Raw genomic sequence first — 26,769 nt, 5'->3', positions numbered from 1 at the left:
ACTTTGAGCCGGTTTGAAATCAGAATTCACTCAGGATAACCCAAGAACACAGCTCTGCCCCAGGCCATCAAGGTCAGCTGACTGTTCTGTGAATCTAATAATTCCATTCCATACTTTACAAAGTAATTTTTTGAGACAGGTTTTCACTGTGTATCCCTGGCTGTCCTAAAACATGCTATTCAGACCGGGCTGGCCTTGATCTCAGAGATCTGCCTGCTTCTGCCTGCTGAGCGCTGGGATTAAAGGTGTGTGACACCACAATCACTTCCCCCTCCAACCCCGTTTTACTTTATGTGCTTGTATATAAGCAAGTCACATGCATGCAGTGCCCACAGAGACCAGAAGAGGGCATCAGACTCCCTGGAACTGAAGTGACAGGTGGTTGTAAGCCGCCCCATAGGCACTGAGAACAGAACCCAGGCCCTCTGCAAGAGCAGCCAGTGCTCTTGACCACCGAGCTGTCTCTCTAGTCCCCAATTCATCCTTTTCAATCCCTGAAGGATGAGTTTTCAGGTAATTACATGTCCAGCTCAGACAAGCCAAGGTCATCTGTGCTGACAGGTCTGCATTGTATCAAAGGCCACCTGCCCTGTGTTTACCACCTGTCACGAGTTCCTTCGGCCTTTATTATTGTCTGTGGGACGTACCCCTACCCCTCTCAGCTCCTTCCTTCCTTTTATTTTGTCTTTCTTTAGAGATGGTGTCTTAGTTTGGGTTTTCATTGCTGTGAAGAGACACCATGACCAAAGAAACTCTTATAAAGGACCCCATTCAACTGGGGCTGGCTTACAGGTTCAGAGGTTCAGCCTATTATCATCAAGGCGGGAGCATGGCAGCATCCAGGCAGACGTGGGGTTAAAAGTTCTCCATCTTGACCCAAGGGCAGCCAAGAGAAGACTGTCTTCCAGGCAGCCAGGAAGAGGCTCTCTTCCTCAATAGGTGGAGTCTAAGCCTAGGAGGAGACCTCTAAAGCCCACCCCCCAACAGTGACACATTTCCTCCAACAAGGCCACGCCTCCTTTTTTTTTTTCTTTTCTTTTTTTCTTTTTTTCGGAGCTGGGGACGGAACCCAAGGCCTTGCGCTTGCTAGGCAAGCGCCCTACCACTGAGCTAAATCCCCAACCCCAAGGCCACACCTCCTAACAGGACCCCTTCCTATGGGCCAAGCATGTTCAAACCACCATAGACAGCTTCTCACTCTGTAGCTCAGGATGGCAGTACCCGCAGAAGCCAGAAGAGTGTATCAGATCCCCCCGGGGACTGGAGTTACAGAGGTTGCCATGTGGATGTTGGGAACCCACTGTGAGTCTTTGGAAGAGCAGCGAATTCCCTTAACCTGTAAGCCATCTCTCTAGACGCCCCCTCCCTGTCTAGTTTTGCAGGTAAGAGAGCTTGGGGGTTTTGATGTGGAACACACTGATGCTGTAGATCGATTTTGGTGGGGGCACTTAGCCTCGTGGTAGAAGTAGGTTTCCAATCGATGGACACGGCTCTGTTTGTTGATGTCTTCTCCTCGGCCAACAGTGCCCTTTGTAAGTTTCCGTCGTCCACCTTTTGCTTCCTTGGCCTCCGTGGTATTAGACAGCTGTGTTCGTCGTTTATGGTACGCACTGACTGAGGTGTGGTTACTCCTCTGTTAACTAGCTCCTTGTCTGCAGTGGAGGGACACACAGTCCACACGGACACGTGGTGCAGGTTTGCACGAATTATTTTCCCATTCGAAACCCAGACTTTCACTCAGGTGGCTTTTCCAACCCATATTGTGCTGAAGTATCCCATTTGTCCCATTAGCTATTCACAGAGTCAACCGGGGAGACGTTTTATTCATTTCCACGGAGGGCTAAAACGTAATTCTTTCTCTGTAATTGCAGGCCCGTGGTCTAAAGAGCCCGTGAAAGCTTTTAATCTGGGGCTTTATTTAGAGGAGAATGATCAGAATTACATTGGGCATCTTTTGAAGGTGCATAATTATCAGAACCTCAATGACAAAGGCATTCAGGGAGGCCTCTACCATGGATGCTAAACTCACACACAAGCATCAGGCAAATTGCAGCCGAGATGGAGAAACGGCAGGAGGAAAGGCCAGCGGTGTCTGCGCACCTTGATTCTCTGTTTGATTGCAGATCGGAGGTTCCTTGTACCACACGGGACACAGCCCATGTCTTGGGGTTTGTATCACTGTGCTAAAGATCACAACCAAAAGCAACTGGGAGAGGAAAGGGTTTATTTGTCTTACTTGTCTCAGACACAGTCATTGCTGGGGGAAGTCAGGGCAGGAACTCAAGCAGGAAGCTGGAGGCAGGAACGGACGCAGAGGCCACAGAGGAGTGCTGCTTACTGACTTGTTCCTCATGCTTTGCTTGCTCAGTCTGCTTTCTTATACCACTTATACTCCTGCCCAGGGGTGGTACCACCCCCAGTAGGGTGGCCCATCCCACACCAGTCAAGAATCAAGCAAACATCCTATAGACTTGCCTGCAGCTCATTCCAATGGGGTCATTTTCTCAGCTGAGATGTTTTTCTTCCCAGGTGACTCCAGCTGTGTCAGGTTGACAAAACAAACAACCCGGACAGCCCATTCCCCTCTACATGAATGCCTTTGTGGCCCCAGAGCTCTCACCCCTGACTCTTCACCTGGATCCTAGAGTTAGGGGTGGTCGTTTGCTCTCCCAGAGGGTACTGGAATGTGGTGGCAGTTAGTGAAGGTGTCCCCAGGTTTGATCTTAGCCACTGGCAATCCCCAGTGAACTCCTGGCTTCTGATCTCAGGGGAGAGGTGTGGGAGGGGAGAAACCAAGCAGCTGCCCTTCTTGCTGTCAGCTCACAGGCTTGAAGCAGACGGCCAAGGCTGTTCCCTTAACTGTCAATTGGGGCCATAGGGGGCATGGGACGTGAATGCTCTGAGACCTGGAACTGGAGGTCCAGGGTCTGTCTTCTCTGTCAGACAGCAGAGGGCCAGAGGTGTTCAGACAGCAAAGCCAGTGCCCGTCTGAAGGAATATAGTCCTTCACTTATCAGAAGGGGCACGGCAATTATGAGCCATGCAGCCGGTGTCCCCAGATTCTCTTATACTCTGTGACAGATGGGGGCTAGTGTCAGGACTCAGAGTCCACCAGCTTGGGTGATGGAGGTCTGGGGGACAGACAGGGCCTGGACAAGTATCCTGGTTTAGGTTTCCCTGGGGAGAGCCTTCTCTGAGGCACTGGAAATCCAGGTTGAAGCAACGTGAAAACCTCACCAATTCTAGAGAAGCTGTGGCAAAGAGACAATTCTGGAAGGTGGTGTTTAAAAACATGTTTCCTAGTCTGAGAGTAAAATACAGACCAAGCAGAAGGAAAGGGGCAGGTGAAGGGGATGGAGGACAGACAGAAGGAGACAGAGAGGAATCTGTGCTGCAGGTCGGTGAGGCAGCCTGGGCGAGCCTTGCTGTGGCCTTGTCATGGCTGTTTCTTGCATACACTGAGGTGGCATGTGTGTGTGTGTGTATATGTATATCTGTGTGTATGTGTGTGTGTGTGTGTGTGTATGTGTGTGTGTACACCCCGCACAGAACGAAGCCTCCATAGACTATGTGTGTGTGTGTGTGTGGTGTGTGTATGTGTGTGTGTATGTATGTGTGTGTTGTGTGTGTATGTGTGTGTTGTGTGTGTATGTGTCTGGTATGTGTGTGTATTGTGTGTGTGTTGTGTGTGTACGTGTATGTGTATGTATGTATGTACGTGGTGTGTGTGTATGTATGTATGTGTGTGTATGTGTGTATGTATGTGTGTGTTGTGTGTGTATGTGTGTGTGTTGTGTGTGTATGTATATGTGTATTTGTGTATGTGTTTATGTGTGTATGTATATGTGTGTATATGTGTGTATGTGTGTGGTGTGTGTATGTGTGTATGTATGTGTGTGTTGTGTGTGTATGTGTGTGTTGTGTGTGTATGTATATGTGTATATGTATATGTGTTTATGTGTGTATGTATATGTGTGTATATGTGTGTATGTGTGTGGTGTGTGTATGTGTGTATGTATGTGTGTGTTGTGTGTGTATGTGTGTGTTGTGTGTGTATGTATATGTGTATATGTGTATGTGTTTATGTGTGTATGTATATGTGTGTATATGTGTGTATGTGTGTGGTGTGTGTATGTGTGTATGTATGTGTGTGTTGTGTGTGTATGTGTGTGTTGTGTGTGTATGTGTCTGGTATGTGTGTGTATTGTGTGTGTTGTGTATGTACGTGTATGTGTATGTATGTATGTGCGTGGTGTGTATGTGTATGTATGTATGTGCGTGGTGTGTATGTGTATGTATGTATGTGTGTGTTGTGTGTGTGTGTGTGTGTGTGTGTGTGTGTGTGTGTGTATAATCAGATGGCTCAGCAGTTAATCAGTTAAGGCTGCTCTTCCAGAGGACCTGGGTTCAATTCCCAGCACCCACATGGCAGCTCACAACTGTCTGTAACTCCAGTTCCAGGGCATCTGCCATCTTCAAACATACATGCAGGCAACATACCAATACAAATAACATAGAAAAGGAAGAAACAGGAAGGAGCTCCATCTGTAGATCAGGTGGAGAGGAAGGGACATCGAGCCTGTCATTGAGAAGCAGATTACAGCCTGGCACACCAGTTATTCTTTCCAGGGAGGGGCTGCTTCAGCTGCAGGGCCCTCTCTCCAGGGCACCATTTCAACCCTCCCGTAGCTGCCTAGGCAAGTCTAACGGTGACAGATCGTGACAGATAGGGAGGCTGATTGGCAATCGGAAGGTTGGCACTGTGGCAGATTGTGACCAACTGGTTGACGGCAGACTCTCTGGCTGGGCCTCCCACAAAGTTGAATAAACGAGGATGCCCTGGAGTGGGGGCCGCAGTAAACCTTGGGTTGGATGTAGCAAAGGGCACAGGGTTTCACAGCGCTGGATGTTACTGGAGCCCAAGCTCTGTAGCACTGCGCTAACTGCCCACTGGCACTTTGGGAGAGCGCAGTGAGGGGCGAGGGGCACCGGCCTGCATGTGATAGTGCTTGATACACACTCAGCTCTCATGCTAAAGAAGCCAAAGGAACCTTGCCCACATCGAACTTAAGCACTCAGAGCAAGCTGATGTATACTCAGGGAGTGCCCATGGATTTGACTACAGCGCTAAGAGCAGCAAGCCAGAGGATGCCTCCAGTGAAGTTCCTATTTAGATTTTTAAAAAAAATTTATATATATATATATATATATATATATATATATATATATATATACATACATACACACACACATTGTCTTCAAACAAGGACATCAGATCCCATTACAGATGGTTGTGAGTCACCGCATGCGTGGTTGCTGGGAATTGAACTCAGGACCTCTGGAAGAACAGTCAGTGCTCTTAACCACTGAGCCACCTCTTTAGTCCCCATTTAGATTTTAAAATGGGTGCTGGGGAGGTGGCTCAGTGGTTAGGCACATCGGCTGCTCTTGCAGAGGACCACAGTTCAGTTTCCCAGCACACACATGGGAGCTCACAGCTCCCTGTAACTCCAGTTCCAAGGGACTTGGACACCCTTCCTCAGACCTACTCAGGCAACATGCATGCGTGAGCAGACATGCATGGTGGTAAAACACTCATATATAAAAAACAAAATACATCTTTAGAATTAGATAGTAAAATGGAAAAGTTTAAATTAAATAACCTGGGTAAAACGAATGGGTGAGGGTAGAGAGTGGTGATCAAGTCTCTAATCTCAGTACTTGAGAGGCAGGTGAAGTTCTATGAGTTCAAGGGTAACCTGGTCTACATAAGTGAGTCACAGGCCTAGGCTAGGCAGGACACAGTGAAACACTGAAGAAAAGAATAACAGGGGGTTGGGGATTTAGCTCAGTGGTAGAGCGCTCGCCTAGCAAGCGCAAGGCCCTGGGTTCGGTCCCCAGCTCCGGAAAAAAAGAACCAAAAAAAAAAAAAAAAAAAAAAAAAAAAGAATAACAGCAAAAGGGGTTGGTTTAACACTATGAATCAAGAATGCTAAATTGTTCAACGAAAGAGATGGAATATAGCAAAAAGAGCCACGCATAAACGCTATGTTGTATTCAAAACATTCAGTAGGAAAACTGAGTAGCTCAGGGCCAGCCTGGGCTACACATGTGGCATAGTCTCAAAAAAACAACAACAGCCACAACAACAACAACCACCCCCCCACCCCCCAAGCCCCAAGCCCACACATCAGAACACAGATTAGATTCAGCAAAGCTTACCAACTAGGGACGTTTACTCGACGGAACTCCCACCGAGATCAATAACACGACTTCCTGTGTCTAGGAGTACCACATCCCAGGATCCAACCAACCACGGACAGATAATAGTACAAAGAAAGTGTTTGGAACACACACAGACTCGTTCTTGGCCATGATTTCCTAAACCGTCCAGCACAGCGACTGTCCCCACAGCGCCTGTACCGTGTTGGTTGGTTCTAAGTGGCATGTAGACAGTCCGAGTCTTGTGAGGATGTGTGTAGGTCTAAGGCACATGTTCTGTCACCTCCTGTAAGGGACGTGTGCATCGTGGGTTTCTGTATGCAGGAACGGGGGATTGAAGACACCAACTGACAATGATAAGCACTTTGCTCTCACTTCCCTTAGGGTATGTGGATCAGCAGGGCTCGTCTCCCACCATCTCTCTTGAAGGAAGTTGAAGGCAGCAATGTCCTCCTCACCTCCTCACGGGGAGGGGGATGGAAGAGATGAGGGTAATTACTGCCCCTATTTAGGGTGTGCCCTGTGGTCAGGAGGTGAATGAAAGCAGCGGGAAGGGCAGAGTGGGAGTTCCCCTTGGTAGGCTGGTTTTGTGCAAGCGAGTCACGTGACTGAAATCCCCACGTTCCTTATAGATCAGATGACAACAATCTCTATATGTACCTTTGCCAGGCTACTCTGAGATCAGGTGAGGCATCTGTGGAGAATATCACGCTCCTGGGCATGAAAGTCTTTAGGGTAGTGGCTATCGGTAGCCAAAATCTTGGCATCTCCGGGTTGGTCACCGGTTAACTGCACAAACTTATTTTGAGACAAGGCCTCAGCATGAAGCCTTGGCTGGTCTGAAATTCGCCATCTAGGGTGGTCTTGAATTCAGAGATCTGCCTCTGCCTCCCTCCCCAGGGCTGAAAATAAAGTCACTACTCACTAGGACACCAGCTGCATTTCCAGAATGCGGTAGAAACTTCCTATTTGCCTGGGGATTAGGTGGGGGAATCAGAACTAAGAGCAGTCCTGTGTCTCCCGAGGAATGAAAGGTGTCTCTCTCTGTGCATGCGACACCACCCCCTTTTTTCCCTTATCCTCAAATACTTCTGTTACGATGCCACTGTTGTTTGTCACAGGAAAACGGCAAACCTGTCCCGACCTGTTCCTTTCCTCTCACTTTTCATTCTTTGCTGGAGAGTTTGAAGGCAGGTTCCACACATCACAAGGCTTTTCCCATTAAGGATTACCCCGGTCTGAGTGAGTGGCCTAAACATTTACCCTTTTAACACTTTGTCTCCTTGAGTGGCCCTGCTGTGGATTGTTCCTCAATTCTCACCCCGACTTCCCAGTTCCTGGTACTCTTAAAGTGGGCATCAGGAGTCTCTCTCTCTCTCTCTCTCTCTCTCTCTCTCTCTCTCTCTCTCTCTCTCTCTCTCTCTCTCTCTGTGTGTGTGTGTGTGTGTGTGTTTTCCAACACCCAGGCCCTGGACAGGCTGACTGTTCAGGGACAGGTGAAGATGGGGTATACTTCCAGTGTCTCAGCTACTTGGGAGGCTGAGGCAGGAGAGCTTCAAGTTTGAGGTCTGCCTTGGTGTAGCCAGCACCTGAACTGCTTTTAGGCTCAACAGGATTGGACAGGTTAGGGTCAGATGAAGGAATCGGGACAAGGTGCCCCTGGAAGCCTGAGACAGTGTAAGTAGGAGCCTGGTGATGGGAAAGTCCAGGGCGGGGTCCGGGGAATGTGAATCACTGGTGTGATTAAGGCTCATGAGAATCCTGACAATCAGGGTTCTGCTTAGGAACACAGACACACACTATTGAGAGTGAACAAAACATCAAGGCCAGAGGGATCCTGAAAGTGGTTTGAAGATGGGTGTGGTGGCTCAGACCCATAATCCCAGTTTGGAAGTGCTGAAATTGGAAGACTGTTCTGTGTTTGAAGCCAGCATGGGGTTCACACATAGACAAAAAAAGACCGGGTACGATGGTGTGCACCTTTAATACCAGCACTGTAGAGGGAGAGGCAGGCAGAGGTCTGAGTTCAAGACCAGCATGTTCTGGGCCAGTCAGAAACAAAACTATTTCTTTCTTTTCTTTCTTTCTTTCCTGATCAGATAGTTCAACAATTATACCTGGAAACTGATGGATTTAAAGGTCCCAGGACAGTGCCTAGTATATAAAGTAGATGGTATTAAGTTATTGAGGGGCTGGAGAGATGGCTCACATATTCTGGTAGAGGATCTAGGTTCAGTTCTCAGTACCACCTCAGGCAATTCAGTTTGTAGCTCCAGGCCCAGGAGATCCAGGCTCTGTGGGCACTTGTATTCATATGCATATATATATGTATATGTATATATATACACACACATATATATACATAATTTTAACAAAAAGAAAATAGTTTAAAAAAAGATGTTTTGTATCTTATCTTTGCCTAAATGAGACAGTGATCTCCCTACAATTTTATACTCTACCCAGAAAGAGGGGGATGGGGCAGATCATTATGGTAAAGCAATTACTTACAATTAGATATGTCCACCAGTGGGAAAGCCTGGGATAAAAGAGCGAGGTCACAGTCATGAAACACATTCGCTCGGAAGTTAATGAGATTCATGAAGCTCGGTGACCTGAGATTTTGACTAAATAGAGGATTGGATGTCACATCCTTCAGTATGACTTACCCAGTTTTCCTCAAGTCCCACCCACAGGGTCAGTGTGGCTGCTGTGAGCATGCCCACCGGCCACGGTGCCTACTTACCTCCAGGTGGACGTCGTTTAGCTCGCAGCCACCACAAAGTCAGTACAGGACCCTGAGCTCTTGGACTGAAGGTCCCGAAGCCACTCAGGACTGCCTATCGGGGGCACAAGCCTATTGGGGGCATAAGCCTATCCAGCAACTCTGGTGTCATTTCTCTGGGAAATTAGCTCACAGCAAGCACACATTTTCATGGCCTTACAGCACAATAACAATTTGATGCAATGAGAACTTTTTATTTTAGCCAGGCATGGAGGCATAAGCTCATAAGCTCAGGTAGTCAGGAGTCTGAGAAGTTTAAAGCCTGCCTGGACTATCGAAGTTCAAGACCAGCTTGGACAATTTGAGAAATGAAGAGTAAGCCTCCTTCCAGGGCCCAGGGGTCACGACACAGGAGTGGTCAGTGAGCATGGAGAGGCTGATGTGGACTGCTGTGAAATCCGTCTTCCAAATAGGACGGGCGGGTTGAATCCATGAACTCACAGTGTTGGGGGCTATCTGTACGACATGGCGCCCACTAATATTCCATCACAAATAGGGGATGGGGAAGCCCCGCACCTCCCTGAGAAGTGACACTTGGGTGGCTAGGGTGGAAGTGAGGAGTCATTACTGCTCAGTGTATGGCTGGCTGCAGGTAAGGTGAGCCTGCTCATGTAGACAATTTGCATACCGTCAACTCTAATTAAACGCAATAGGGGACATTCACCCCTAAAAACACGAAAGAGGGGCTGGAGAGATGGCTCAGTGGTTAAGGGCACCCGACTGCTCTTCCAGAGGTCTTGAGTTCAATTCCCAGCAACCACATGGTGGCTCACAACCATCTGTAAAGAGATCTGATGCCCTCTTCTGGTGTATCTGAAGCTACAGTGTACTTATATATAATAAATGAATAAATCTTTAAAAAAAAAAAAAAAACACGAAAGAGGGGGAAGAGAGTTAAGGAATAATGGGGGCGGGATATATAAAGACTAAGAATCGAGTTGGCAGTGTAGTTCGGTAGTAGGGCACTTGTCTAACATGTGGGGTCCCAGTTTAATATTTACAGTAATGTAAAAAAAAAAAAAAAAAGAACTATTCATAGCCACACCCATTCTCCCAATTTTGCCTTTGGACAATTGTCATTTCTGGTGGCCGGAGCCGAAGCCATCGATGCTTCTAACTTAAGCACTCTTGGTCAGTCTGAGTAGCAGAAAAGAAATGGGTTGTGGTTTGATTCTCTGAGTTAAGTGGCAATGTCTTGACCCAAGTCTGCAAAAAAAAAAAAAACAAAAAACAAAAAAAAACCAAAAAAAAAACAAACAAAAAAACAAAACAACAACCAACCAACCAAACAAACAAACAAAAAAAACAGCCTGTGGGAAACCTTGAGGAGGAGCTTTGAGCCGCAGCAGCTTCAGGCTGGAGGGAGCTAGGCTCTGCCACCAGTGTTAGGTCTCCTGGGGCGGACCCTCCCTGCACGTGACTGACAGTTTTGCTTCTCTTTCTCCGGCACTTTGCAGCTATTAGGCAGTGCACAGAGACACACAACTTTACTTCTAAAGAGCTTCTCTGTTGCCATAGAAATTAATTGGTGATGTAGTTAAATGGAACAGATTTAGCTACAAAGTGACAGAAGAGCTTTTAGGTAAGAACTCCCAAGGGCTGAAACCTTTCCTGCAGGCGGGCGGGGGTGGGGTGTAGGGGAGGGAAATGTTCCCCGCGCTGCTGTGGTCTGTACTGCCTGATCACCAAATCTGATCAAATGTGGAAAAAAAGCTGATGTATAAAAATCACTCCCTGGGGGTTGGGGACTTAGCTCAGTGGTAGAGCACTTGCCTAGCAAGCGCAAGGCCCTGGGTTCGGTTCCCAGCTCCGGAAAAAAGAAAAGGGGAAAAAAAAATTACTCCCTGTGCAGGTCATACAGGGCAGGCCGAGGTAGGTGCTAAATATGCTGTTCGATGACACAAGGCATTGACTGTAGGGAAAGGTATCACGTAAATATTCCACCTTTTTTTTTTTTTTTTTTGAGACAGGGTTTCCCTGTCTATCCCTGGCTGTCCTAGAACTTGCCATGTAGACCAGTTTGGCATCAAACTCATAGAGAGCCTCCTGCATCTGCCTCCCATGTGCTGGGATTAAACACGTGTGCCACCACACATGGCCACCTGCAATGTTTTAATATGGATATTGTGGGCTGGAGAGGTGGTTCTATGGTTAAGAGCATTTGTTGATCTTGCAGAGGAGTGAGTTCAATTCCCAGCACCCACGCTGGGCAGTTCGCAGGTGCCTGGGACTCTAACAAGGGGTGAGCTGGGGCGGGGGGTGTCAGACAGCCTCTTCTTGACCCTTTGGGCGTCAGCATGCATTGCATATACACATATAGATACATACACAAAAACAGGGGAAAAAAAAACCCTTAAAAAACAAAATATCCGGGCTGGAGAGATGGCTCAGCGGCTAGGAGCACTGACTGCTCTTCCAGAGGTCCCGAGTTCAAATCCCAGCAACCACATGGTGGCTCACAACCATCTGTAATAAGATCTGATGCCCTCTTCTGGTGTGTCTGAAGACAGCTACAGTGTACTTATTATATAATAAATACATCTTTAAAAAAATCCATATTGCTTCAACTCTGAGATTTTCAAACCACAACCCAGATAAATCTAAACGGGACATTACTGACTGTAATGTAGGTACATGGCTTGAGGAAAGGGGACACTCTTGGAGGCTGAGATCCAGGGGTGCGAGCTTTCAAGTTTAACCACCCGTTTATCTGAGGAATTGTAGGGCAGCCTGCTGTAAAATACAAAGGACTAGAAATCAGGTTCTGAAGTTTCCAGAAGTGGAAAGTAAAGGGTTAACAGCTGGAGCAGAGGGAGGGTTTGGTCATTCATAAGCCAAGTCACACTGCACAGTACTCTAAGAAAATTAAACCCTCTAAATCAACTACTGTAGCTTGGGTAAGTGTCCTCCGAGGCTCATGTGCCCCTAGCTGCTTGGGGCTCCGCTTCTCCTGCTACTGTGAGGTAGCACATCGAGGAGTGGGGCATTGGGGGACCCTGATGCTGGGACTTTGGTCCTGTCCTTTTCCTGCTATCATCCTGATGTGAGGCAAGCAGCACCATGCCAGCATAATACATGCCACCTTAACACAGGTGGCAAAGTGGCAGCCCAACCTACCACAGCCTGAAATCTGGGACTATGGGCCCGGATCACCCATTCCTCTTTGAAGGTGGGTGTCTTGTTTTATGATAACGAAAGGAAGCTGACGGACACCTGCCAATCCCTCCATCCGGTTCCCGGGGTAGCTAACGAATGTGCGTAGCCTGTCAAACTACTTGTTCCTCTGCTGGAGAAGGAAAACTTCTCATCAGTGACCCTCTACTCTCAGAACCTGGGCAACATGGACAGTCACATTGTGGATCTGTCACTGCAGGAGCTGTAAGAGTCCAGTGGCTTCCAGTGTGACTGAACATTTCAGAGTGTGCATGGCTTCACCAGAAATGGGGAAAGCACAGAATGAAGACGCAGCACAGTTCACTGTGACAGAACAAATGGAGGACAGACAGCACAACACCGTCGGTGTGAGGATGCCTGGCAGTCAGTCACCCTCCCCAGAGCACATGGCTAGCCAGGAGAGGAAACAGAAGCCACGGGTCAGGACTGTCTGACACGGAGAAGGCAGTGCCAAGGAAACACGAGGCGGGCTCCTGATGTAATTACAATTCAATTCTCTAGAACGGTTCTAGGAAGCCACATTGGAAAAGGTAAGAGGGAAATGTCACAATGCATCCTATGGAACCCAGTATAACCCAGTGTATCCCAGACACTGTCAGCTCAGTACACCGCGTGGCCGAGCTTCAAGGATTCAACAGCCGCACACTAGACAGCAAAGGGCCAGAGGCCCTGTGGATGGGGAACACATAGGACAGCGTAGGCTCTATGGTGTACTCTGTCTGCAGGAGCAAGAGCATCACAGGGGCGTGTGGGCGGGGCTCAGGCACAGCAGGCAGTGGCTGTCAGTGTCTCTGGGAATAGGAGCATAGCTCTCAGATGAACGCCTGCATGGCTTCGCATAGGATAGCATTTCCCTCCCTCCCCAAAGGCCATCACAACACTAGTTAAACATATCCGAAAAATTCTGGAACAACGTAAACTGAGGGCTTAGAACAAATCAAAATATTCAACTGCAAGCCCTTCACTGAGTAGGGTGCAAATATCAGATGCAGGGAGAAATTCTATTACGGAGACCCTGAGATGGCTTGCCTGTCCTCTCAGAGATTTTCATGAGAAAATTAATATTGAAAGGAACCCTTTTTTCCCCCCAAAATATTCAGCAGACCACCAGGTTGGACATATTTTTATGTATAACAAAGTGGCAGTTAAGATATCCATTGGATGGCCACTCCCCAAAGAAAAGACAGGTTTTACAAAGTCTTTAAAAAAAGTAGCAAGGTTGGTTACAAAATTGTATCTGGGGGACAAGAGACACTGTTTCACATCAATTGCACTTCAGGATCAAATTGCTTCATAGGCGATTGTCCCCTAGCAGCACTACAGCTGGGGGCGTCCCTCCCTTGGTGGGCTGGCTGCATGGTGACTGTGGGGACTCTGGGGCTGAACAAGCCGGCAGTAACCACCGTTGCCATCTCTCACCTACCACACAGAGCTATCTTAATATGAGTTTAACTGCAACAACCAGTGATGTGGACACAAAGCCCAGCCACACTGGCTAAGGAAGTGGGCTTGCCCAGCGCCAGTGCGGCGTATGATTATCAATGCGGTTCGTCTCCGAGCTCTGATTTTGAACGAGGTTTCTAACTGAAACTTTTCAAGTATAAATATTAACCAGGTAAAGATTCTCTCCCTCTTATTAACTCTCACTTTATGCCGTCTAAGGGTCGACTGTGTTGAATAAAGGACAAACATAGCTTTCAAAACATTAAAAAAGAAAAAGAAAGAAAAACAAAGTTTAGTGGGCAACAGCTAAAATGACTAACATTTAATATCTACCATTTCAGATTAAAAACAAAACAAAAAAACCCCAAACAAACAGCTGTTTGGTCTCTTGTGGGAAACTAAGGGTTTCTAAAATACACAGGAACAAGAATCAAAGACTCCCTTTCAACTTAGCTGTGGTGCGCGCGCGCGCGCGTGCGCGTGTGTATGTGTGTATGTGTGTGTGTGTGTGTGTTGTTTTTTATGAAGTAATGCTTTTTAAATCACCTAGTTCAATTGCATAAATCACAAAAACATCTCCAGGCAAGATGGCTGATAGCTATAAACTCCAGAAATGACTTTTAGAAAAAAATCTTGGAACTTGCCCTAAGTAACAGAACTGTCCTTTTGAACAGAATCTTCGTGCTTCTGGGCTGTCCAAGGCAACGCTGCTTTGCCACTTCCAGAATTTACCTCCCAGGCCGCTCTGCTCCATGAAAAGCATTATCCTTGACTCTCTATTTCAACCACAGTACATTATTTAAAAAGAAGTCTCATTAGTGGTGTCAGACTTGTGTCTTCATTTGAGTAGTGAAGACTGCAGTAGAAACAAACCGAAAAGTCACTTTATAAACGGTATAAAAAATCTTGAAATGTTGGCACCAGTGGGAAATGAGGAAAACCTAAGATGCCCCTTCGCAGCCCCTGTTGCCAGGGCAGGAAGCGCTGCGGACACTGCAGGGAGCCGCTGCTGACAGAGGAGCTGCAAATGTAACTCAGTTCATGACGGAGCCTCTGCAGGCGCAGGAGCCACTTTCATCTGGGGGACAGCCTTGCCAGTCACCGAGAGCATCTGAACTGAGTCCCTGGAGCTGGCAGGAGCTGATTTCCAGGCCAAGAGGAAACACAGGGTGATGTCGGTGCTTTGGCCCCGTGGCTGCAGCCCAGCAGAAGCGCCACACCGGAGGGGCTTCCTTCTAGAGCCTGCAGGAGGGATGGAGACTGGAGACCGACCAGTGTCTAGGTTCTATACTAGGCTGCCGGGCCAGCAGACGACCGTCAGAGTGACCTTGTTCCTCTGTTCTTTCAACATGGGGACCAGAGCAGAGTGACTCATGCCCACAGTCGACAGGCCATTTACAGCTACGATCATGTCTCCACACCTGAACGAAACACACACGCAGGAGCAGAATTAGCGCCATTATCACGACGGCGTCACAAACAGTCCTGGGCATCAAGCTCAGCCTGCTCTGGCTTACTGTCACTGGGCAGGGGTATTATCAACTGACAAATGTCTGGAGTCCCTTCTTTACCAATCAAAACTCACCTGAGTCAACCTTACCATAACTGGTGGGGACTTAAGGCCATGAAGAATAAGTTTGCTTGTGGGTACCAAGTCAAGGTTGGGGAGATGGCGCCACCACATGAGCGCTCACTCTTTCAAGGGACCTGGGCCTGGTTCCCCCCCAGTTCACAACTGTCTATAATTCCAGCTCCAGGGGGATCTGACGCCTCCATGGGCACCTGCGCTCGTGTGCACCCCTCTCTCCCCTTAAATAAACGCATACACAGCTCCCAGTGTGGTGCCTCTCAGCTCCAGGGTGAGGCACATCCTCACCACACATGGGGCACTGCTATGGTTGCCCATTCATGGATCTCACATGAACACAAAGTGGGGCAGACATTGAGCTTTGGGAAAAACAAACTGGGTTCGTCTAGTGGCAGGGTCAGACCCGCACAAGCTGTACGGGGAATACTCAGAGGTCACTGTCATTCTGCAGCACACTCCATTAGATGACTCAGGTTCAGAGCTGGTCTAGACAAACGCAATATAGCTCTAAGGGGTGGCAATGGTAAAAGAAATCGCTTCAGGGTCACTCAGGGATTATCGGTTTTTCCCGTGATTAGGCTCTGTGGTCCACCCCATACACTTTCCAGTGCAGAAGAACTTAGCTTTGGAGTGTAGGTGGACACGTACAGTGAGCGCGGGAATGAGCATGGCCGTGTCGGCATAACACTGTCTACACATCAGATAGTAGGCACGAGAGCTGAACCCGCAGCAGGTCACGCCTAGTATGACACACACGATCTCCATCGTCAGTGAGAGCGAGACTTACTTTAATCTTCCGTCGTAGTAAGCAGGGGTTCCTAAGACGATGGTTTTGATGAAGAAAGGCTGATTGCTGTGGTTCTCTTCATATCCGCCCACGATACTGAAGCCCCAGCTTCCCAAGTAGCTTCTTCGTAAGACTATATCATGACAGCTATGAAGGGCACTGTAGAAACAGCAGAGAGACCCAACATGGAGGAGGCTTCCCGCTCCGTTCATCTTTGTCACGCACTCATGAAAAACAGGTTAGCTTACCTCCCTCTGACCACACGATTAGTGTGTGTGTGTGTGTGTGTGTGTGTGTGTCTATATTTGTATAGTGCGTGTGTGTGTCTATATTTGTATATGTATAGGGATCGGACCCAGGGTCCCACATGTGCTAGGCAGGCTGCCCTGTCTGTATTAGTCTGACAAGAAGTCTGCAGCACGGATGTACCCTGAGACAGGCCAGCTTTCTTCAGCTTCCCTTAGGCTTCTCTTGCCAAGTGAAAATGAGAAGGAAAAGGGAGAGGGGACAGAAAGAGACCTGGATGGCAGCCCTTTCTGGAAGCATGCTATAGGGCGGTGCTTTAATTTATAAAAGGGGCTGGTGTTGTCCCTCCCCCCTGCACTCACAAGGACACGCCTTTACGGGAGACTCTAACAGAAGCTCGTCCTGGAGACACTAACAAAGGCATTGTTGTTCTCCAAGAGCACAGAGATGCTACAGGTAAAGCAATGTTTATGGTTTGGAGGATGCTAACCAGGGGGGTGGGGAACAAAATACACTTATATGTGCAGAGGTCTATGAATCTGGGAGTAGGCAGCAAGTAAGAGCTTAAAAATAAACAATAATAAGGACTTTATTGCGAAGTGGAATCACAGATATGCAGTGATCTTTCATCATCAGCTTGGGGGACAGGCCTTGGGGAAGACCCACCCCGAGTGTGGATACCATCATCCCAGGGTCCCACACTGAATAGAAAGGGACAAAGAGAAGGTGTGCTCAGTACCTGCAGACATCTCTGTGGCCTCGGGACGCCAGTGAGCAGCGGCCTAGAGCTCCTCCATCAGAGCCCAGCGCTCCCCTCTCTGTCACAATGGCCACAGCTTCAACGTGAAACAAACCTTCCTACCCCGTCCTCCTCCCCACCTCCTCTTCTTCCTCATGCTGCTTTGGTCAGATGCTTGTCACAACTGGGACTAATACAAAGGAGGCAAGGCTTTGTGGCTTCTAATCCGCTCCACATGCCCTCCTGACGGAGCTGGGCTTGTAAGGCAGCACGGTGCCAGAGCTCTTAGCTCATGGGCAGGAGCCTCAGGTAAGCACTGAAGCCTCACCACTGGCCCAGGTTCTTAGGAACAGTATGGTCACCACCCTCATAGCTCTGTCCACTTTAGAGCAAGCAGGCCAGCATCTGCTGGAGCAGGGCAGTGTGGGGGAACTCACAACCCACACAACAGCCTTGGGTAAGCTACGACCCGAGTTTAGTTCTTAGAACCCACATTATAAAAGGTGGACGTGAGGCAACCTCCATCTGTAATCGCAGTGCTGGGGCATGGGGGAGGGGCAGCGGAGCCAGGCAGACCCCAAAAGGCCACTGGCTACCAGCCTAGCCAGATGGTGACACACACGCCCACACCCAAACACACAGATACATAATCGCACGCGCGCGCGCACACACACACACACACACACGCACACACACACAGATACACACAGAGACACACACACAGATACACACACAGATACACACACACACACAGAGACACACACACACAGAGACACACACACACAGATACACACACACAGACACACACACAGACACACACACAGATACACACACACACAGATACATACACACATACACAGAGATACATACAGACACACACACAGATACACACAGAGACACACACACACAGATACACACACAGATACACACACACAGACACACACACAGATACACACACACACACACAGATACATACACACATACACAGAGATACATACAGACACACACACAGATACACACAGAGACACACACACACAGATACACACACAGATACACACACAGACACACACACAGATACACACACACACACACACAGACACACACACAAAGATACACACACACACACACACGCACATACGACACACATCCTTTCTTGCGATGCCTGCTGTACCATACAATGCTATGAACAACAGTGAGAACGTGCAGCCCCCAAACCAGGCTGGCACAAGGACAGCTGATGGCAGCAGCAGGGCCTGGGATTTTCCCAGCTCACTCCTCTGACTGATCCGCTGTCAGAGGCAGTGCACCGAGCCCCCATAGTTCAAGCAAATAGCTTCTACCCTCTTTTCTGTTGTTTGTTTTCTGAGACAGGGTCTCACTGTGTAGCCCTGGCCGTCCTGGAACTCATTATGTGGAGCAGGCTGGCCTCAAATTAACAGAGATCCATCTGCCTCTGCCTCCGGCTTCCATCCTCTACCAACCACCCTGGAATGAATCTGAGTACCCAGTGTCAGCTGAACAAGAGCCCAGACAGTAGCTCTGCAGCAGACAGTGACCATTTACATCTGTTTAAAAGAACCCACGTTTATTCTATGTGCATGGCTGTTTCCTACATGTGTGTGTATGTGCACCATCTATGTACAGTGCCAGTGCAGACCACAAGAGAGTGTTGGATCCTCTGAAACTGCAGACCGTTGTGAGCGGCCACTGGGGTGCTGGGAACCACACCAGGGGCCCTTGCAAGAGCGGCAAGCGCTCTGAACCACCGAGCCGGCTCTCCAGCCTGAGTTCCAGGTCTGATGCACACTGATAAACATGTCCCACAGGATAAGATCACCTTGCTGCCCTCAATCCCAGTCCACAAGGTCCTGCCATGTCTGTGAGGCATCACTGCTAGGCCTTTGGATTGAAAACCAAGAGCTGAAACCAACAACAGCTCATGGGAGGAAGGCAGAGAGCCGGGCTAGGCGCAAACAGACACGGTTCCCATGACCTTTGCTGTTCTTCATTGGTAGCTCCTCAGGCAGCGTACAGTATGCGAATGCTGCCCGAGAATGCTGCCCCACACGGGCAGATGACTCAGAAACTGCTGTGTTTTTCTGGTTTATTTTTATTTAAGAACCAGCAGCTTCATACTTAGCTAATAGTCAAACATGGTTCACAAAGCTTTTTATAGATAATGAGAATCTAAATTACTTTAGACACAAATAAACACAGTGACACACTCTCCCTAGCTCAGCACCAGCACCAACCATCTGGAGAAAGGCAAGCACCCTGGGGTGCCAAGGGAGGTTCCTATGTTTTCCTGGTCCCCAGCAGCCAGCCAGAGAGCACCTTGCTGGTCACTTCTCCTTTGTTCAATACACACTGAGTTCTAATGGCCTTTTTACAAAATGATCCTAAGTTCTTGGCTAGTCTGGACTACAGAATCAGACCCTGCCCCAGAAACCCCAAATCCTGCCTTTCTGAGGAAAGTTGGCTCAGTGGGTAAATGCCTCCTGCACAAGGGTCTGGGTCTGGATCCCCAGAGCTCAAACAGAAAAGCCAGGTGTGGTGTTGTGTGTCTACAATCTCAGCCCGTTCAGTGTACTCTCTGCCCCCCTCAAAAAACAAAACAAAAACAACGAACAAAAACCCCCCTCCTTGATAGGAACTGTTCTTTTTACAAGATAACAAATGTTTTTAGTTTAGTTTTATCAAATCTACCTAAAACTATTTTTTGCTTTTATAATTTGCTGCAGTTAATCTAATTAACACCCTTTCTACGCACTGGGTGAGTTAACTGTGTAACTGATAAAGGTTCAAACAGGATCACTCTGTGAGACAACAAACGGAGCTCTCGGTACCTTGGCAGCCCGAGCCACATGACCCAGGACGGGGACCAGCTGGCGTCGTACTCATTCTCACTGAAAGCACCTGGCTGCTCCTCGGTGGCCTGGGCTGCTTCCTCAGCGATCTGGACTTCCAGGGCTTTGAGGATGACGGCCGGAGACGCAGCGCTGGCTTTGAGCATGGCCACAGCCTCGCTGTGACTTAGATTGGTCAGGTCAATGCCGTTGATGTTCAGCAACACGTCACCTGTGCCGTTGGAAAGGCCAAAGAGTGAGTGACCGAGGTCCACGCACCACGCACTCCCCGAAGCTCTTGCTTACTGATCGACGGGGCAGCTCAAGGGCTTGGATGGGATGGAAATGGGTTATTTGTTTGTATTTTTCTGTATTACCAAGAACAGTTTATGGAAAACATTCTAAAACAGCTCAAAACTCACACAATGTCACACTACAGAGGAACAAACTGGCTTAAAGCACCTTGGGGGGTCCCTAAGCCTAAATCAGTACCCGTGTATAGGGTGAGGATGACCGCGTCTCTCTTGAGCTTCAGAGAGCTCTACAGTTCTTTCTGAACACTGTTTGATCCTTTGCTCTTAAAAATCACTTTTTAACAGATTCTATCTAATACTACACAATTTTATACATAGAAGCAGCCCGACTCAGGGCACACATGCCAGAACATGAGAGTAGTCGCCCTCAGGCCACTTAGTGAAATGAAACACGACTTGGACATCTTCCCATGGTGGAAGGGGAACATGTTTGTTGGTCTCTCAAGTTAAATGAAATGAGATAAAATAAAACAATAAAAGAGACACATGCATTATTAAAGATAAAGAACAGTGGGTTGGTCTGACACTGTTACACATTCAGACATTAATAAATACTGGTTCCCAGGACATGGTGGCCCCAGTGGGCAGATCCTCACGTACACCAAGTGACACTATGCGAACCTCGCTCCCCAATTTGACTGGTCAATAAAAGGCTGTGATTGGGCAGTGGAGCGACGAGAAAGGTGAGACTTGAGGATGAGTGAGGGGTCTGAGGAGAGACCAAAGGGAGGAGGAGAAAGAGCACAAAGGTAGAAGAGGCCACCATGAGAGGAGACAGACGTGAGCACGTGGTCAGGAAAAACAGCAAGTAATGAGGGACATTATGGCTGGGAAACAGGTTAGAACACTCCAAACCTGCCCAGTCTACGCTTATGGCTTCTAAGTGAACTGCCCAGACTGTGTGCCTTTGGTGCAGGCTGGCTGCCATGTTTCTGCCTCTTCCTTAAAGGGGCTAAGACAGGCTAGAGACCTTCTGGCAGTGGCACTTGTGCTCCAATGGCTACGGAAAGCCTCCCCTTTATTCATCATTTAGCTTCCAGACTTCGTTTTGTTTTAGTTTTTCAAGACAGGGTTTCTCTGTGTAACCTTAGATGTCCTAGAACTCACTCTGCAGACCAGGCTAGCCTTGAACTCAAGGATCTGCCTACCTCTGCCTCCTGAGTGCTGAGACTAAAGGCTGAGCACACCATCCCCTGGCTGACCTTTCAAATGGTGAAAGCAACAGATTTTCATTTCTGAAAACTTGGGAGAGGCTACTCTAGCTGCTAAACTCCAGATGGGTGCCTCGCCCAGTTGTCATCACAGAGGCCTCCTCCAGCAGACGAAGGAACAGGGATAGAGACCCACAGCCAAACATTAGGTAGAGAGATAGCCCAAATTGGAGATATCCATCAAGTCTCTGTCTCTTGGAGCTCAGGGAACCTCGAGGGAGAGGAAGAGTTGTACGAGCCAGAGGGGTCGAGGACACCAGGAGAGCAAGGCTCACAGAATCAAGTAAGCGGGGCCCATATGGGCTCACAGAGCCTGCCTGGGTCTGCACCAGGTCCTCTGCACATATGTTATGGTTGTGAAGCTTGGTGGTGTTGTGGGGCTCCTGACAGTGGGAGATGGGGTGTCTCTACTCTTTTACCTGCTCTTGGGACCCTTTTCCTCTGACTGGGTTGCCTCGCCCAGCCCTGATTTGGGGGTTTGTGCCTAGTATTATTGTATCTTCTTATGCTGTGTTTAATTGATTTCCCTGGGAGGCCTGCTCTTTTCTGAAGGGAAACGGAGGAGTGGATCTGAGTGAAGTGGGGAGAGGGACTGGGAAGGATGGAGGAAGGGTTGGGATGCGCTGTATGAGAGAAGAGTAAAAAAAAAATAAATAAATAAATAAATACCTCACGTGTCATTTAAGTTACACATACATTACTATGTCAAGGGGGAAATAGTTACTTTTTTTTTATAGGCTCAGCAAAAAACAAATTCATCATTTTTATGATGTTCAGACAGCTGGACTTCTTCATGGATACAGAGAACACAGAACTTGGAGCTTGTCAAGCCGTGAATCTGGGTTTTTTGCGTCCTTGCACTTGTGACGTGAGTTAGGGATCAGGCATTTGGCTTACTTTTGCTGTTCTGTAGAAGGTTTTGCTCAGTGCCCACGGCAGTTTTGGGCATCGATGTGGGTCCCTGTTAGGCTTCATGGTTTACTCCAGCAGGAAGTTGGGGCAGGGCGCCTGGGTGGGGGGAAGGGGGAGGGAGGAGGAGGCAGAACTCACAGCTTGACGGTAGAGCCCAGCCAGAGAGAATGTATTGACCACATTAGCCTGACATATGATCCACTGTTTATGAAGGAGTGGCTGTCACAAAAACAACCCTTTTGTGTGTAATCCTTGAGGAAAGGTGGGGTTTGGATTTTTTTGTGTAGGTCAATTTTTGAGAGCATTGCAAAAATAAACAAATGGCTGTGTATTAAAAAAAAAAACCACAAAAAAACACTTGGAAGGCACCTCCCACATGCATGCACAACAACAAAACCCACGAAGGAACTAAACTGTCACCAAAGTCTATTACTGGTGAAGTAACTTAAGAAAAAATAGTAGCCTTGTTGAAATACATGCCCAGCTCTGTGGGCTTTAGTCTGCTGGCCACAGAGCCTCACCACTGTGCCCTAGAACGTTTTAGAGAAGTCTGAGGGCATCCGAGCCCTGCCTCTGGCAACCAGTCGCAGCGAGCCCTTTTCCATGCAACTTCCTTCTTGGGAGAAATGACTATTTCTGTCCCTAAATTGAGGAACTTATGATTTTAACTGATTTGGAAAAGTCCTTTACAGTTCCTTGGTAAGTCGTGTACATGTACATAACTGAATGATTTATAAACTTCTCCCTACTCTGTGGGTTCCCTAAGACATTGCTGTCTAATTACAGCTCCTGAGACTGCATGTGGGCTTAACTCATAGTGAGTTAGCTTTTGTGAGGCTCCTGGGAAAACAACTTTTCGGCTTCAACATTCCTCCATTTGACCTCATCAGCAGAGACTGCTGGCAACAGTGCTCAGTTACTTCCTTTGCGCACATTAACAGACGTGAGAGGGAATGGGAAATGTGAAGGAGTTAAGTCTCTGAAACCAGCACTTCCTCTGACCTCCTCTCGAGTCCTCACACACTCTCCATGATATCTGCATGAGGTCCGAGGATAACTTTCAGACTCCTTGTCTTCGTCATCGAGTTCTGGGGACAGAACTCAGGTCCGGCTCGGACGCTTTTACCTGCACAGCTGTCACACAGGCCTGGGACACTTTATAACCAATGCTGAACTTTAGTGACGCGGCCTTCAGCAGTACCTGCATGGCTGCAGGCACAAGAACCTCAGAGGTTCTACTCCAAGATAAGAATAAGCCATCAGTCTGAGTAACTGCAGTCAGGGTTAATTCCTAACCTTACAGAAAAACACTGTTTTCTGTACAAGGATATGTTAAAAGATTTTTAAAAGTCATGTTTAACATGAAACACGGTAATTACTCCTTAAAATTGTGACTGCACATCTGAGATGGGACCTGGCAGAACTTCCAGACCCCATCTTACCTCTCTTGATCCTGCCGTCTCGAGCCAGGCAGCCGTGGGGTGGCACGCTGGTCACAAAGATGGGCAGCTCACCACTCTTGCTCCCTCTGCCTCCAGCAACAGTCATCCCAAGGGACTCATGCGGCTCCTTCTTTACAGTGATATGCTTCTCCTGACATGTGACACACCGGGTGAGGTCCTAGGTGAGAGGGAAGGGCTGGGGTAATTAATAACACGCAGCTGAGGAAGACAGGCAAACAAGGCGACAGTTCTGGGTGGTTATAAAGGGACTTCACACCTTACCCCTAAGTGAGGACTGAAGCTCTTTGTTTTTGAGATAGAGTCTCACTGTGTAGTCCTGATTTACCTGGAACTCACTCTGGCTGGCCTTGAACTCATAGAGCTCCGCCTACCTCTGTCTCTTGAGTGCTGGGATTGAAGGCGGGTGCCACCACTGCCCAGCCAATAGATGGGGATTTTAATACCATAAAAACACACACCATCCACGTGCCTGTCAGTGTTCACATAGCTAATTGTGTCACTGTGGGCACCATGCCTAACTATTAACCACAGACTTCATCCTGTTTTCATGGCGCATTTTAATCGTAAAACTCATGGTCACATTTGAACAGGCAACCCAGGAGAACTTGCTTACAAATAGCTCTAAGCACATGGATTACCCTGGAGGGTCACTTCTTGTCGATTATGGGACAGATGAAGCCTCCTTGACAAGAAACTACAGTGGCTGATGAGGACCCCCAACACCCATGCTCAGCTTTCCAACAGAAGGACAGCGTGCATTTCAGGCTTAAAACAAAAAAACAGATGAAACCCAAACAAACAAACAAAGCCAAAAGCCCAACTTTATACTGCGTTATGATTGGCAGGCATACAAAAAGGCCCACGCTTACACCCTGTCCGTGTAACAGTGGTCCTTGGAGGGCAGTAGGGATTAGAGGAGAGAACCCCCCTCACCTTGTGTGAGCTTGGTCGGCTGTGAGAGGGCGGCTGAGCATGGTTGCTGCTGTGTGCTCCGGCCTCACGGCTGCCATTGCTGGGCTGGGGCTTCCCTGGTCTGGCAATTGTTAAGTTCACCCTCTCTCCGCTGGCCTGGAGAAGACAATTCATTACTACGGGTCACAGTGATGCTTGTGGCTTACGGATCACTAGTGGAACCTATTTCCTTCCCTCTCATCAAGGCGGTTCTCTCTGAGGAACCCAAGGCTTGAGGCTCCTGCCTCAGGCCTGTGAATGCTGTCATTGGGCAATGCCTGAGGACACTGATTTTCTGTATACTTGTTACCTCCTATGGCAGGAGGGCCACAGACTAGTATTTTCAAACCTTTTACACTGAAACACACGTATCTTTAAGTGTTAAATTCTTTTGTATCAGTTTATAGCAGCAGTCAGACTTAAATTATTTGAAGGCTGGTGGCTATCGTAGAAGCCTGGTGTCTGAGTGAAGGTTCATACATGTATTACATCTATGGTCACACTGTCCTTGCTTTTTAAAGTACACGTGACCTATTCAATGCTTCTTTTCAGTCATCACCATAACCCCCAACTTTACTATTATTCCTATGGAAGATTTGACAGCCTGCTTTAAGGAGCTGTGAGAGGAAGTAGAACCCTTGCCTATGACTAAAATTAACAACATCAAGAAATTCTTTTAAGAGCTGGAAAGGGGGCTCAGCAGGTCAGAGTACTTGCGGCAATGCCTCATGACCTGAGTTCAATCTCTGGGGCCTCCATGGTGGAAGAAGAAAAGCAGCTGTCCTCTGATCTCCATGTGCACACACAGAAGGCACACACAGGCACAGGCGCGCGTGCGCACACACACACAGACACACACATACATACACACACACATACGTGTGCACGCACACCCACACATGCATGCACATACATGCAAAATTAAATTTAATATAAAAATTGTTTAATTTTCTGTTCTTCAATTGGAAAATAAAAGTGATAAGCAGCTTTGATACTGTACCATAAGTCACTCGCCACGTCAGCAGCATCGCCAGGGTCTAAGAGGCAAATGCTGAGGTGACAGAACCCTGCTGTTTACAACCCAGAGCTCCGATTACTAGTCACGCTGTGGGGAGTGTCGAGTGGGTTCTGTCTGGGCTTCCTCACAATACACACTCATCGTGTTAATACCCAGAGCATCGAACCAGCACGCCAACTCCCCTTGGAAACTGCTTTGACGAGCTCATTGGCTGAAGTAAACCCTGGCTCTCTTGAAATGAGGTAAACCTGAGGTATGTACACTGCACAAACTGATGCTCTGACGTACACGGGAGCACAGGTTCCAGGAAAACAGTCAACAGCACCTTAAACAAACAGGAACGAACACCCACAGCTCTGTTCAGGGGCGATATATATGACAGTGTGGGGTTTGCAGACTACTTTTTTAGGTAACCACGTCTGACTTTTCCAGAGACACGGCTGGCCCTGGGTATGCACCACTGAGGCAGACGTGGCTGTGTGGCAACCCTGGCTCTGTACTGGGCACTTACCTGAATAATGTGGGCAGCGAGCTCTGGGGTCCCCTGCTTCAAGTCATGTCCGTTGATGGCTAGCACCCGGTCATTGCTGCTGAGCCTGCCGTCCTGTGCGGCCAACCCCCCTTCCAGGAGGTCAAGAATGAAAACGCCCGGCTCATCTGTCCGTCGGACCAGTTTAATGCCGAGCTGCTCTGCGGAGTCACGTTTGTGGAGCAGCACTTGGAAGACCTCGTCCCGTGGCGCACTGCCGTCGGCGTGGTTGTTTGCACGACTGCCGAAGCGCCGCTCCCGAAGCACTGTCAGGTGCAGGGTGCTGCAGGGCTGGGAAAGGACAGCCCGGGCGTAGTTATGGGACACGTTGCTGATATCACAGTTGTTGACCTGCAGTAAAAGGACCAACAAAACTCCTGTGACCGACGCATTGCAAAATTTTCTTTTCTTAACTTGCAGAAATGTCTAGATGGCATCTCCAAAGGAAACCGATATGGACGAAATGCTACAGAACCTGCAAGGAAAAGGCCTCTAAAGACTTTTACAGTAGAGAATATTAAATGAACTACAGCAGTTAGGGACA

At 48.3% G+C, this 26,769-nt stretch overlaps 1 protein-coding gene across 3 annotated transcripts in view; it reads right to left on the bottom strand.

Annotated features, from left to right (window-relative positions):
• Positions 1-12,658: 12,658 nt before the first annotated feature.
• Positions 12,659-26,769, bottom strand: part of Lnx2 (ligand of numb-protein X 2) — a 64,604-nt gene continuing 50,493 nt past the window's right edge. For 2 of the 3 annotated variants that reach the window (XM_087578737.1, XM_087578738.1), the window contains exons 5-10: positions 26,208-26,576; positions 24,661-24,795; positions 23,707-23,884; positions 19,828-20,059; positions 15,997-16,155; positions 13,286-15,042 (exon numbers count right to left, since the gene is read on the bottom strand). In XM_087578737.1, coding sequence (XP_087434863.1) covers positions 14,907-15,042; positions 15,997-16,155; positions 19,828-20,059; positions 23,707-23,884; positions 24,661-24,795; positions 26,208-26,576 — 1,209 coding nt within the window. In that variant the 3' untranslated portion in view covers positions 13,286-14,906. 3 annotated transcript variants of the gene reach the window in all.

The sequence above is a fragment of the Rattus norvegicus genome, chromosome 12 (genome assembly GCF_021556685.1).
Source record: "Rattus norvegicus strain SHRSP/BbbUtx chromosome 12, alternate assembly SHRSP_T2T, whole genome shotgun sequence".
Taxonomy (NCBI): Eukaryota; Metazoa; Chordata; class Mammalia; order Rodentia; family Muridae; genus Rattus; species Rattus norvegicus.
This window is presented reverse-complemented; position numbering and strand designations above follow the sequence as displayed.